Source organism: Halichoeres trimaculatus, unplaced genomic scaffold (assembly GCF_033239565.1).
Source record: "Halichoeres trimaculatus isolate MK-OKI-2021-1 unplaced genomic scaffold, fHalTri1.1 fHalTri1_scaffold_21, whole genome shotgun sequence".
NCBI lineage: Eukaryota > Metazoa > Chordata > Actinopteri > Labriformes > Labridae > Halichoeres > Halichoeres trimaculatus.
In genome coordinates, this window is record NW_027437199.1 from 6,358,506 (window position 1) to 6,372,003 (window position 13,498).

The 13,498-nt window shown below is 39.9% G+C and overlaps 2 protein-coding genes across 8 annotated transcripts in view; one reads left to right on the top strand and one right to left on the bottom strand.

Annotated features, from left to right (window-relative positions):
* Nucleotides 1-7,614, bottom strand: part of kmt2e (lysine (K)-specific methyltransferase 2E) — a 33,201-nt gene extending 25,587 nt beyond the window's left edge. For 3 of the 6 annotated variants that reach the window (XM_074697966.1, XM_074697969.1, XM_074697965.1), the window contains exon 1: nt 7,269-7,614. The gene's annotated coding sequence lies outside the window, so the exon portion shown is untranslated. The remainder of the gene's footprint in view (nt 1-7,268) is intronic. The other 3 variants (XM_074697968.1, XM_074697970.1, XM_074697967.1) reach the window with 1 other exon arrangement.
* Nucleotides 7,615-11,055: 3,441 nt separating this feature from the next.
* ndufb2 (NADH:ubiquinone oxidoreductase subunit B2) lies at nt 11,056-13,477 on the top strand. 2 transcript variants are annotated; one of them, XM_074697993.1, is made up of 4 exons: nt 11,056-11,267; nt 11,448-11,592; nt 13,197-13,284; nt 13,371-13,477. In XM_074697993.1, the coding sequence occupies exons 1-3, from the start codon at nt 11,188-11,190 to the stop codon at nt 13,269-13,271; spliced, it is 300 nt and encodes a 99-aa protein (XP_074554094.1). In that variant the 5' UTR covers nt 11,056-11,187; the 3' UTR covers nt 13,272-13,284; nt 13,371-13,477. The 2 variants fall into 2 exon arrangements, with proteins under 2 accessions (XP_074554094.1, XP_074554093.1); XM_074697992.1 differs by having other exon boundaries at nt 11,057-11,267; nt 13,197-13,272.
* Nucleotides 13,478-13,498: the final 21 nt, after the last annotated feature.

Below are 13,498 nucleotides of genomic sequence, written 5' to 3' on the forward strand. Positions count from 1 at the left end.
ATTATTATAATACCCATTTGATTCAAGACAGAGACAGAACACTATTAAATTAAAACAAGAAACTTTAATTATAAAACTGTCAACATAAGAACTGTGGCGTAAACCAATGATAAATAAGAACAAGCTGTAAACACAATAAATAAAGAAGTCTAACTGTAAAAACCTTAAATAAATAAGTCAAACTTTAAACACAGTAAGTATAAAAAAAAGTCAAACTGTAAACACACAATAAGCAACTTACACAACGTTACAACTCTGTATTATAGTCTTACATTAGATAATGGTGGACGTGTGAAATAACAGTAGCATTTATCTCTGTTTATCTCACAAAAAAAGCAACTAACACGATGTTAAAACAGGCATAATCGGACCGATAAATCAGCCCGACCGATTAATCAGTCAGGCTCTAATTGGCACTGAATTAGGTACTTTTATAGGTACTGACCGAATTCTGTCAAAAATACCAGGTATCGATTCATGTCAAATCAAAAGTTACCATGTTTAGGTACCTAAATACATCCTTGTGACTGTGAGGGAGTGGAAGAGTAGGTGATTTTCCATGCTGGACATGAACACAGCATTACAAGGTTATATATTGAAGAATAAATATGTTAAATAAAAAAGAATTAGATTCACTTATTAAACAAATTTATGATTTTTACCTCATAAAAACAAAAAAGTACCGAAAATTGGTACTGTTGAGTACTGGTATCAATTGCTAGGTACCAGAAATCGGTACCGTAATGGTTGACATGTGAAAGGTACCCATCCCTACTGCTGGATGCTAGCAGAGAAGGACAGGGCTGCAGACTAGGGATGCACAATCTGCACTAAGGCTAAACTATGTTTTAGTCTATGGGGTGTAAAATTTTAAAATCAAACAGTTATTTCTTTAAACTCTGAAGCATTATTTTAACAAAACAGCTGTTAAACATTTACACTTATAGTTTAAATAAATGTCAACCTCAGTAATCCCATATGTACTCATTTTTGTCTTTTACCCAAAACATTACCAGTCTTATCCCACAGTAGAGCATGCAGATTATTATTTAACACTGGTATTGGATCAGAATCGATATTGGTTGATACCCGAAGCCCAGGTATCAGTATCGTATCGGGAACAGAAAAGTTGGATCGGTGCATCTCTACTCTTTACTAATTCATTACATGTAGAAATCAGCCTGAGAAAAGTCCACAAGTTTCTCTGGATATCAGCTCCGAAACACAACACCTGTCTCAGGTAATAAATCGAGCAATAACTGCAAATAACAGAAACTGCTGGATGCTTACAGAGAAGGACAGGGCTGCACACCAAGCCAATCAAAATCTGAGTCCATTTAAAACAGCTCAGTTCAGTAGTACTCCTCCCTTTATGTGTTTGTTCATGTGTTGTGAATGGTTTAACCCCAGCCAGGCCAAACAACAACGACAGCATTCATAACATCAGTGCAGGGTGAGTACTACACACACTTTTCTTTCTTCAGGTCAAGATTAAAGTGCTGCATTCCATGTTCACATTTCCAACCACATCAAAAAGACACACGCCGTATCTGCATGTAGACTGTGCCGTTAGAAACAGTTGGATGTGATAAGACGTGAGTCATATAGTCCGAATACAGCCTCCCAGGGGCAAAAAAATGAAAGCAATTTCCTCTGGGCTCAGTTCAGTCGGCGAGGGAGCGAGCGAGTTAAAGTCAGTAGGAAAAGAGATCTGGCAGTAAGCTGGGGCAGCCCTCCTGTAGTCTGAGTAATGTCTGTTCAGGAGAACCCCCGGGCAACAATCTCCTCGTCTCCCTCTTGCTGTTGCTTGTAACGTATCACAGCCGGGCTCTGTGTGGTTGAAGGTGAGTTACTTTAAAACATTAGCCCAAACTTCATTAAACGAACAGAAAGGCGTGAAGCTGCATCTCTATCTGTGCATCAGAGAAAGACAAGCAGGCACACATGCAGCTGGCAGCTAATTACAGCGTTTGGAGTATGCAATGTGCAGTTATCTAAAAATGTGGCCTCCTCGTGTGCATGGCGTGAGGCGACATGGCTCTGTCAAAATAACAGTAAGAGCCACTCAGGTCCCATTACAGCAGCGTTCGAGGATCAATTTCATGCCTGGACGGCAGGGCCGTTACATCACCAACATTGATGGCACATCCCCTTGTTTTTCATCTCCATCCTGCCCCGTGCTGCTGCCCATGAAGACTATTGTAACGCAGGCACGGCAACAGGAAGCAGGTTAGGGAGGTGCAGCAGGGCTGCAGGGCTGCAGCAGCTATAAAGCCACCTGTCAGTGAGGCAGCTCACTAGTTTAAAGAGGGATCTGTTACGGCCCAGCTAGCAGCACAAAAACAGGTCACCTGAGCCCTGGCTCCTGCTCCCAGCTGGGATACCATGTGACCATGTTGGACCTGTGAGCTGCAAGGCTTTATCAGTGGGTCTCTGTGGGTCCAGGTACCACACAAGTGAGATCACTGGAGACCTGGCAGCAGCGTAGCCCCACATGATGGGGTGTGTGCTTCACCTGCACAGGGGTGCTACTGTTTCAGGGATGCAGGTGCATTGTCTGGAGCAAGGTTAAAATAGTTTAGGATTTGTCATTATAGTTTAGTTTTGATGTTTTTTTTCTGTTACAGTTTAGTTTTAATTAGTTGTAGAGCAGACATTCTAGTTTTTATTTAATTTTAATTTTTGCAACAAGGCTTAGTTTTAGTTTAGTTTTATTTTTTTCATACCTTATTAACCAGGTGCAGGATTCAAAAAGGTCAGAGTAAATATTTTGTAGTAAAGTTTATTTTCCAGTTAAAAATAGTGCTCACTGCTCAGTCAATGTTGATACCGAAATGTTGGCTGCTGCCTTAAACACAAGAAAATAATATAAACTTAATATAAAAATATAAACATTAATTATATAAAATAATGTTAACATGCATTAAATAAAAAATATAAAAACATAAATTATATAAAACAATATAATATGAGCTTTAATAATCAGAAACTTGGACTCTGTAACAATAAAGTCAGACTCACATGAAATTAAACTATTACAGATGCTCTAATTCATTGCTCCTCTATGTTTCGTTGCAGCACAGCACACAGCCAGTCAGTGCAGTAAACAAGCACGTCCCAGTACGTCGCTGTGATGGTGCTGTACAGCGCTGACAACTGCCGAAAACTGTCGTAAAATTGGTTGGGAAAATGTGTCAGATTAATTTAAATCCTAAAGACTATTAATATTGTCAAAAACTATAACTAAAGGAATATTGTCTTTAATTTTGGTTAGTTTCAGTTAGTTTTGTGAACACAAGATACAGTATTAGTTTACTTATCGTTTTTGTTTTCTTTTCTAGTTTTTATTAGTTTGAGTTAACTGCAATGTATTTTAAATTTTAGTTTTCCTTTTTAGTTTTGTTTTAGTTAACTATTATGACCTTGGTCTGGAGACAGGGGGAGTTTTTTTCTATAGAAACAGTCAAAGAGAGAGCTGTGATGCTGAGGCCTTCATCTGCCTCATCAATGTGTCAATACACTGATGGACATCCTGTCTGGCTGCTTTCAGAGGCTCTGTCCATGCTGATAAATGAATAAGTTTCATATCCAGCTGAGGGCTAGTCAATGGTGTGTTTGTGTGTGTCTAGGAGTTAGGAGGGAAAGGTGTGTCATCTGAGACTGCTGTGACTCCCTGCTGCCTGTAAGAGTGAGTACTCTGTCCCTATGGCAGGGGGAGTGGTGGTTCACCGTCCGTCACCATCTCTGTCAACAAAGCAAGCAAACACACACTTTACTGTGCAAGGTAACCAGGCGCACACACAGCCAGTCAGGTATTTATCACTAACAGCCTGGTTCTGTTGTAGACGGGGGAAAATAAAGAGGGTATTAGCCAGAACAGAGACCGCTGCTCCTTTACAAAGAAGAACAAGATGGCTGGGGATTTTGTGCATTATGAAGCAGAAGGTGATTAAGCACTCTCTCACTGCACTAGTAGATATAGACCCTCCACACATGGGAAGCCCCTTTGCCTCTTACTACTATAACCAAAGGCAGCTGAACCTAATTACACTGGCTCTCAGTGGACAGAAGCTACACAGGTCGTAGAAATGCTATGAAATGAGCAAAGATACAGAAGGTTAAACCTGGGCTTCTTCTAAAAACATTTGGTTTGAGGGATGTGTAAGCCTGTGTGTCAGTTTGAAGGTATATCACGATGCTTTTCTTTACCCTGCTGACAATAAAATGATCAGGAGGGAGGACAAAAGGGGGACTTGGCAATGCTCATGGACACACCAGCATTAAAGCTGAATATGCCAAAGTTTGTCCCACAGGATGTGGAAGAGAAAGGGACAGATGTACCACACTATCACAGCAATTTGTGAGATACAAACCCAAGAGCTCTAATTTGTCTCCCCTGTAAAATCACTTTGAATGGGTAAAATACAACTTTATCCTTGCAATTACAGTCAGGCTTGATACAGTAGGTGAAAGATATAAATAAATGTATTGTAATATGTAAGAGGCTGACATGAAACAGGGTCTGTGTCTTCCAATATCATGTACTTGAAGTGTGAGCTGTTCAGCCTCAGGCCGTGATATTACCAAGAGAAACACAATTATCAGATGACAACATATGCTTTGTCATCCCAGCACTACTGTGATGATTATGAACATGTTAGAAATTGTGAAAGCTTGGCTATTTGTTCTGTTGTGAGTCTTTAGATGAGCAGGTATTTAACTGATCTCTCCCTTCAAGAATGACGGCATCCCTTTAACCAACATGACACTACAGAATTTGTATTTTGACTTCTATAAACTAAATAATGTTGATGCCCATGTGGTTAGTATGAATATATAGAATGTGTGTATTTCACTGAAGGTGGAAAACAGGAGGAAACACAGAGGTATGGCAGTGTTTTTACAGAGGTGATGTGCAGCTAAAATAAATGTTATGACAAGTAGTCTTGTTTCTGTAACGTAATACAGTCAATGAAAGAGTAGGATGTTGCTGTGTGTAGTAATGTAGGTGGTCGTGTCTAATTTTTGTCACATTAAATCCCCCATGTCCCCACATCAAACATTACAACACGAAACACAGGCAGCAGCAGCAGCATAAGCCGTGACGCATGTTTCAGGGTCCTACGCTGCTCGTTCGGGGGAACGCCAAACAGTATCAGTCACTGTCAGGATAAAAAGCCCAAAGCGCGGTTAAAACGAAGCATCTCCTAGAATCTTTGACATTTAGTTGTGCCTAACATCTCCTAAAATAAGTCTCATGTGTTGTGCAGTTGCTTCCCAGTGAGTGTGTCGGCGCTGCAGTCAGTCCTGCCGGTAGGGGTGTGGAGGGGTTAGCAGCGTTACTATTATGTTACCACAACAGCCTGCTGCTGTCGCCATTTTCCAAGCGCTTTTCTCAGGACGGCGAGACAACCGTGGGGCCAGGGGAGCCTCGCCACGGGAGGAAAATCCCCAAGAAAGCATTCAATCGCCTCTTTCATACACCCTTCCTTAAGTATCACGCTGTCGGTACAGTCTCTGTGTTGTTACCGTTAGGATTTTATGTGAATTCGTCGAAAGCAAAGCCAGTAAGCTAACCGGCTAGTAATGGTGGCCTCTTGAAATGTAGCAGGCTAAATATTCAGGCATCGAAGTAGGGAGTTATTCGACGGAAAACCGCATTAAAAATGATTTATTTGACTGTTAATCAAACACGAACGAGGCTGTATTTAAAATATACACGACGGGTGTACACAAATAATCGTTAAAAGTTAAGCACAAAGCTAGCGGTAACCTACGGCTGCTAACAGAACAGCATAATGCGTAGTGAGTTCAGCTAGTAGAGCAGGCTAACAGTGGATTAATACTTGGCTCCTAATAAGACCGTCTTTGTCAGAGTTAACTGCTTGAAGAAAATCACATCCGATCGTGCAGTCATATGCTGACTTTTTTCAGGTCAGGTAAAACAACCAATTGTGCCCGTTCAGTTCGGCATGGTCAGAGATCGAGATGGAGTTACAAACTGTATGACTGGAAATGGAACATCCCCTCCCCCACGGTTGCTGCATTTGAACCTATTACACCCTGCATCTAAATTAAGTGATCGTGAAGTGTACTTTTAAGTCCGATTATAGGAAAATACCAATGGCTGGTTCCTTGTTTGACATGAGGTCTATTTTTAACTTCATATTACCTCAGTGACATTTGTTTAAAAGCTTAGAAGCTTGTTTGATCACTACGCATTATAACCTGACAGATATTTTAACATATGTTCATGCTTCGTATTGGCTCAAGACTAAACCATTACATTAATGTTAACATTAATGGTTTTTAAAAATTCTACTATTCTCTGAACGGCGACATTCAATGATATTTCTCTGAACGGAAACAACGTCCCGTGCTATGTGTGAACAGGATGATAACCACGACAAATTCAAGTTTGTTGTATCCTGTGCTACATCTACTGTTTCCTATCGACCGACCAGGTTTTACAAACAAGAGATATTCAAAAGGGAACTGTCTCGTTTGCTGACAGCTGCAGTTGCAGGGACCTTAGCTTATGTAAAGTAAATTAACAGCTTTGAAATAGAGCGGGTAGCTTTATATTAGGAGGTCACATTATTTATACGAAGACCGTGCGCAATACGGCCCGCAGTGTCACCGTGTCAAGCTAAACACCGAATGAATCCCTATCTGGTGCTAGATTCACCGATGAACGATGTTACTGTGGCTTGTTTTAAGGACAAGTTCAGTGCTGCCAATCTGCTCTGTTGTTGACTGAATGCGTTTGTATATATCTTGGACATTACTCGTAATGTTTTCATACTGTCCCCAAAATTTTCGTTTGTGCTCAGGGTTCTTTGGCTAGCGATATTGTGACAATGTTTTCACTAAACATTCGTATGAGGTTTCGTTTTTTAGGCACACGATCAACAAAAAGTCAGAGCTCTGTGCGATCAGTCAGGCTAACGTGAGCTAGTAGCATGCGCTAGCTAGCATTGGTCTGTTGGCGTTCCGTTTGCCAACCTGACACTTACATTACAAATTACGTCATCTGGTGAGCTATTTTCAAGTGTTGTCCGGAGCACATAACAAAAAGCAGCTTTAAATACAAAAACCTTGAACTAACGGTGCTGATGAAGAGGCTAGCGGGCTAACCCCAGCTGATACCACAGCTACGTTAGCCAGCATCAGCATGATGAGCCTAGCCAGCTAACTAAAGCCAACAATAGCCTTCCAGCTCGGATTTGAGCTCAGCCAACATCCACCTCTTATTGAAAGTTACTCACCGTTTTATGTCCACTCTGGAGGATCTGAAGAGCGAATAGGGGGACCTGGGTAAGACCCCCGTCGCTTTCCACACAGCTTCCACAACCAAAACAATACTTCTGTCCACACACTGCGGATCCTTAGCAAAGCTTTAAAATCTCTGTTTCTAAGCGTTTCCTGTAAGGAGTACTTTCCGTTGGAAATAACTGTCCTCCTGTTTTACGCGGAAGCCTAAATAAGGCTACAATTTGATTTCTAACCGTTAAACTGAGGCTAAATCAGCGGAGACTTGTAGAAATTAGATCTCCTCAAACACTCTCTTTTCCCTGTGCAAAAATGGCGGCCCTGCCAGGACTGCTGAGACTCCGCCTCCCCCACGAGCCCCCCCTCCTCCCTCCCCATCACTAAACCCGAGCTCCGCCCCCACATACTGCGGGGCTTCACTCCCGTCTTTACAGGGGCACCGCGACCGTGCCCTATGCGCGTTCACGTTTCTGATCCTTCTAGTCTGCTGTTAGTGTGAGCGCGCTGACTTAACTCCTGCTGCACTCTGTGGATCATCATTACAAATATCTAATGTTGGGGTTTGAAGGCGCTGCATGTTAAAAGCCCCTCATTTAAGTTGGCTTATATTTGTTTTCTTAACTATTTTATCCAAATACAGGCAGAATTAATGCTGGAAATTTTTATTTCATAATATCAAAGTAAAGTCCACTGCTGAAAGGATTTAGTCAGTAGGCGTTTTGCTTTAATTAAAACATATTTTAGCCAGTCTTTCTCCTTTCCTACCCAGGTTGAGATGATAAAATCTCTTAGAAAATTTAAATTTGCCCAAACAATACAAAAGAGCCCCTGCATGTCAAAGTACATATAATCTAATGTTTTTCATGTATGAGTTTGGTTATTATAATTGTTACTAATGAGGTACCTCATGAGAAAGGTGTAATAATGTTAATTAAGGTTTTCAACAAAACTTGAGATTTTATCCCCAAAAAAGAGAAAAAAAATCATTATGGGACTATTTTGGAACAATATCCTTTATTTGAGTGTTGGCATGGCAGTAAAGGAGCACCTAAATCCACTACACAACACAGTAGGAGGCATCTAAGCTGTTATGTAACCCCTTACACAAGAGAAGTGGTCTGTATAGCCTACTGAACTGATATCAGGAGAGAGTATCCTTCAGTGCACTGACCACAGCAGATATTCAGAAAGCAGCTACATGATTCATCTGGTCTTATATTATAAAAACTCAAGTCTTCATTCTCTGTGTTTAACTATAGAGTTCCTTACACTCTCAGGGCACATTGCATGCATATGGATTGAAGGGGGAAACACTCACACTTTTTATACTCTTGCCAAATATCTGGCGTAGTCATATTTTATCACAAATGAGTATTGATGATTATTTAGTGAGGACTATTGTGGTGACCTTAGAATTACCAAGTCTTTGAATTAATTGACAATCATTTGATAAATTTAACAATCACAGAAATTAATGTCAACATGTTAGTACTGAATAGGATAATCTAATTTATTTTTCCTGTGATATAGTTACATCAGTGCCTGCCATGTCCCTCAGATATCAGTCAGTAGAAATCCCTTTGACATCATATTATGGGATGTTCTCATCGTTTCCATCTACTGACCCTCCCCCACCCTAAACCGCATCCTCCCGCGCATGCGCTCTGGCACAGGAGCTCTGTAAATGCAGTGAACGCGCACTCAGGGTGTTTGAGATAAAGTTAGCAGAGGACGGATCTAGAAACAGCGCCATCGAGACTTTTTTACACTTTTAAACTATTTAAATGTTCGTGAACCGCCGTCGAGGATGAAACCGTCACTGTCGATTTTTGGAGTATTTCATTGACGGTTGTGCCCGTGGCATTTTGATCTAAGGATTATTCAACCAATTTAAATGTGTAGTAACGTCGCCAATATTTGTTTAGGTAGTAATTTTTCCAAAGTAAATCTCTGAAATTCGGTTATTTTTGTCTTTTGGTTGCGATGACATCATGCAGCTGGTGTCAGTGGGCGGGCTCTGAGCTGTGAGGGGAGAGGGGCGCAGCCGGAGAGCGACCAGGCGCCATTAGGTAACATCCTAACGTGTTCGATTCCCTGAAGAAGCTGAGGATTAAACCAACAAGCTGAGACAAAACTATGTAATTGATGTTAAAGAGCATGTCTGAATGTTTCATCCTGTGTTTAAAACCTTTCTCTGTTCGTCAAATGAAGCCGTCAGCTGTTGTTGACTGGGAACAAGATGGCGTCAAGGATTCTTTACTCCTCGTGCGCGAGCAGAGCAGTGAAGGGCGGCGGCGCCGTGCGCGTTCACACCACTGTTATTATTTCCTGTTTTCACATCATGAGGCGTTCACGGTCCAGTTTAAATCACAACCCAGCTGCAAACCTCCTGTATTTACTTCATCTGTATTCGGGAATTTACATGTTACGTCAATTAAACCACACGTTTGCCACGAAAAGGAGCCAGGAACCTCTCAAATCCCCAGTCTCCCTCTTTATTTATTTATCTGAAGTACAAGTTACACAAGCAGCTCATTCTCTTCAATCACTATACCATTTCTGAACAGTTCAACTCCTGGAAAGTCTTCCAAAAATATCACAAGCAGAATAGCCTCAATCTCCCAAGTATCTTCAAAAAGAAAACAAGGAATACGTTTTTAACTGTACTCACTCTATGCAACAGAGATAAACAAACACCAAATTTCAAAACTTCACGGGGGTTTAAAATAAGCTAAGGGAAAAACAGGTGTACACGTTTTAGTTAAATAATTCAATGTAAAGAAGACTTAGAGATTATGTACCAAGTGAAAACTAAACAATACAGACTGTGAAGAAATAAACCTTCACGGGCTTTGTTAAGCTTTTGACCCCACCTAGTGGATAAAATCAGATGACTTGTAATGAAATGTGTTCCTGAATTTATATGACTTTATAACTCTACTGTAAGAAGGTGTTTTAACTTTTCGAAACCTGGCGCTTTGTGTACCGAATTCTTTCTGTAATCAAAATTTCCACAGTTTAACATTTGTTTGTCAGTTTTGTTTTTGATTTGATTATGATTTAGAATTTATTTAACCAAGAAAAGCCTAATTAATATTAAATCTATTCTACTAGTGTCCTGACCAAGATAGCAGCAAGTCATAAAACGAAAGTTACAGTCAAACAACACAAATACAAAAGCAGATCATGATATCCAGTTTAACATAGGAAAAATCACCCAAAAAGTATATATTCTATGTATTTATTGTATTGAATGTTCATGATACCATACAAATTTCTTCTTTTTGCTTTCAACAGACATCTGCACAATAAAAACTTCAAATAACTACCATTACTGGGACTGTTTCATAGTTGGTTGTGTGTTCTTATTTGTGTTCTTATGTTTGATTTGTAGGGAAGACTATTTCAGTATCAAAATAAATTCTGAATCTAAATTCGTCTGGGAAGTGTACATGGTATAAACGTATTAATTTCTGAAATATTATTATTCATTTATATTACGATTTTTTATTATTATTTATAACTATTATTATTTATGATAACTATTATTTTTGTACTTTGAAAATAAAAAATAAAGGAAGAATTTGAGAGTAGAAAAAAATATATGTTAATATAATATCAGTTATGATAATATCAGTTAAAGAATATTTTATTCTACGTTCTTACGTCTAGCGAGAGTAATGTCCGCAGAAGAACACACGAGGGCGCTATGTTATTATACTGAATTTTTCACCCAGCCAATCAACACCAGGGTAACATGGACGTCTTCACTGTGTATCCAATCACAGCCGCTGTTGTTGAGACGTCCCTGACTGTCTGAGGAGAAGGTGACTCCTCGACGAACAGAGCTGATAAACATTAGAAACACTTGAAAGAAAAACTCCAAAGAAGAGGTCTTTGAGGGGACAAGGGACTATGTCTTCTTTTGGACGGGCTCTGGGACTCCTCCGGTCCGGTTCTCGGCTCTTCAGACCTCAAAGAATATCGACCAGAAAGTAAGAATGGTCCAGTTAGTATTTAGTTAGCATCTTAGCTTCTAACGACCGACAGCTGAAAGTGGGATCTGTGAAGAAATGAACCGATAATGTACAACAAAATCAAATAATCTCCTCCTGTTAATTTGAATATCTCACAGAAACAGAATCATAATGAATTCGTGTCTGTTTTTCTCTCAGTGGGAGCGGAGGAACTCACATCGAGCCCAGGTACAGACAGGCCCCTCAGCTCACCAAGAATCAGGTCTTTCAAGCTGAGTTCATAAGCGGAGTTATGTGGTTCTGGATCCTGTGGCACTTCTGGCACGACCCCGATGCTGTTCTGGTGAGTGGACCTGCTGGAGGCACAGACCCGGGTGAAAACGAGTTCAGAGAGATCGTTCGTCTAAAATTAGAAATTTACACAGGCTCAGATATACTTACAAGAAGAACTGAGTTTTATTAAACTTTAAGATTTACCTTCATGATCTGAACAGACCTCTAAACATACACGTGATGTGTCTAAACTGTGGCACTTAAACTCCTGATAAACATGCATTATTGACTTGTAAACACTGCAGTTATTTTTATTGCTGGTGCAAATATCACTACATCTAACCCTGAGCATCTGCACTGCATGACATCGTCTTATAGTTCATTATAAATTATTATCTACCTGTGTTATGTAGTATGTATGTATCAGTCTGTGCACCTTTCATTCTTGTATATAGGGGTGGGTACCTTTCACATTTGAATGATGCGGTACAGATACCAGGGACCTGGAAATCGGTACCTGTACTAATTTAGGGTACTTTTTGTGTTTATGTGGTATAAGATATAAATTTGTTTGATTAAAAAAACTTAAAAATGTTTCAATTTAACATATTAATTCTTAAATATATAACCTTGCAATGCTGTGTTCTTGTCCACCATGGCAAATCGCCTACTCTCCCACTCCCCCACAGTCACAAGGATGCATTTGGGTACCTAAACATGGTACCTTTTGGTTTTCCGTGAATTGGTACCAGGTACTTTTGACAGAATTCGGCTGGTACCTATAAAAACAAATTTGGTACCGATCTCTACTTGTTTATCTGGATTTTTTGGAGTTGAATATTGCTATATGTATATTTCTTTCGTGGTTACACTTATTTAATTACTCTTGTTGTAATTTTTCTTGCACTATGTACTAACTGTTATCCTATTATTAACTCTGGTAAAGGTTTTAGTTTAAAGCAGGGGTGGCCAACCTGTGGCTCTTTGCCTTTCGGTGTGCGGCTCTTCAGTCCATTAATAAAAAAAAATATATTGTAATGAGTAGTTCTGTGCTAATCAATATAAAATGTTGATATATCGATGCCAACGTTGGGTTCAGTGTTGATCAATGTTTGGATGTACAGGTTGATACTTAAGTTTCAGTTTCTCTTCTCTAGTAGGAATTTAAACACAAACACAATAAATCTCGCTTTGAAAATTGGAAATGTATTGATTTTCATTTTATGTAATTTTGTTTATGTTTGAGAGGAAGTGTGTTTGTGAGACCCCGTGTGTGTCAGGCTCTCCGTAGTACCACAGAAATTTTTGTGGCTCTTGATCTGAGACCGATTGGCCACCCCTGGTTTAAAGTTTGTAGTCTGCTGTAAATGTTTGGTGCTGGGGAATCTTATTGGGGTTTGTAAATAGTAACTTAATTTAAGATTATTTGTAGTTTTTGAGTTCATTTTATTTTACTCACAAAATGAGATGCAGATTTAGAGGATTTAATTAAACAAACATAACCCTTAGCGATTCTGTCTGGGATCAAATTATCTCGGGATTAAATAGCAAAAAACGTCTTGCAGGTTGTGGACAGGTGTGGGGTTGAACTTGTGGTTATCCAGTGGTGTGATTTAGACTTTAACTTGTTGAAACTTGTGAAGCTGAATCATGAACCCTGGTTCTCCTCTGCAGGGTCACTTCCCATGGCCTGACCCCTCCCAGTGGACAGATGAGGAGCTGGGAATCCCACCAGATGATGAAGAATGAGGTGATTTTATCTGTGAGTTGGTTATTTCACTGATTGTTTTCTCAGACTGGAGGCTGTTCATGTTGCGTCTTAAACATTCAACCTTCTCTTGTTTGCAGATCATCCTGAGGGACAAACGCTGCTGGGCAAGTCTTTGTGGAAGCCTTCAGGATTTTCTGCAAGTGGTTGTTGTACATAGAAAATAAAATTATCTATTAAAACGGAACGTTTGTGACTTTGTTTCAGA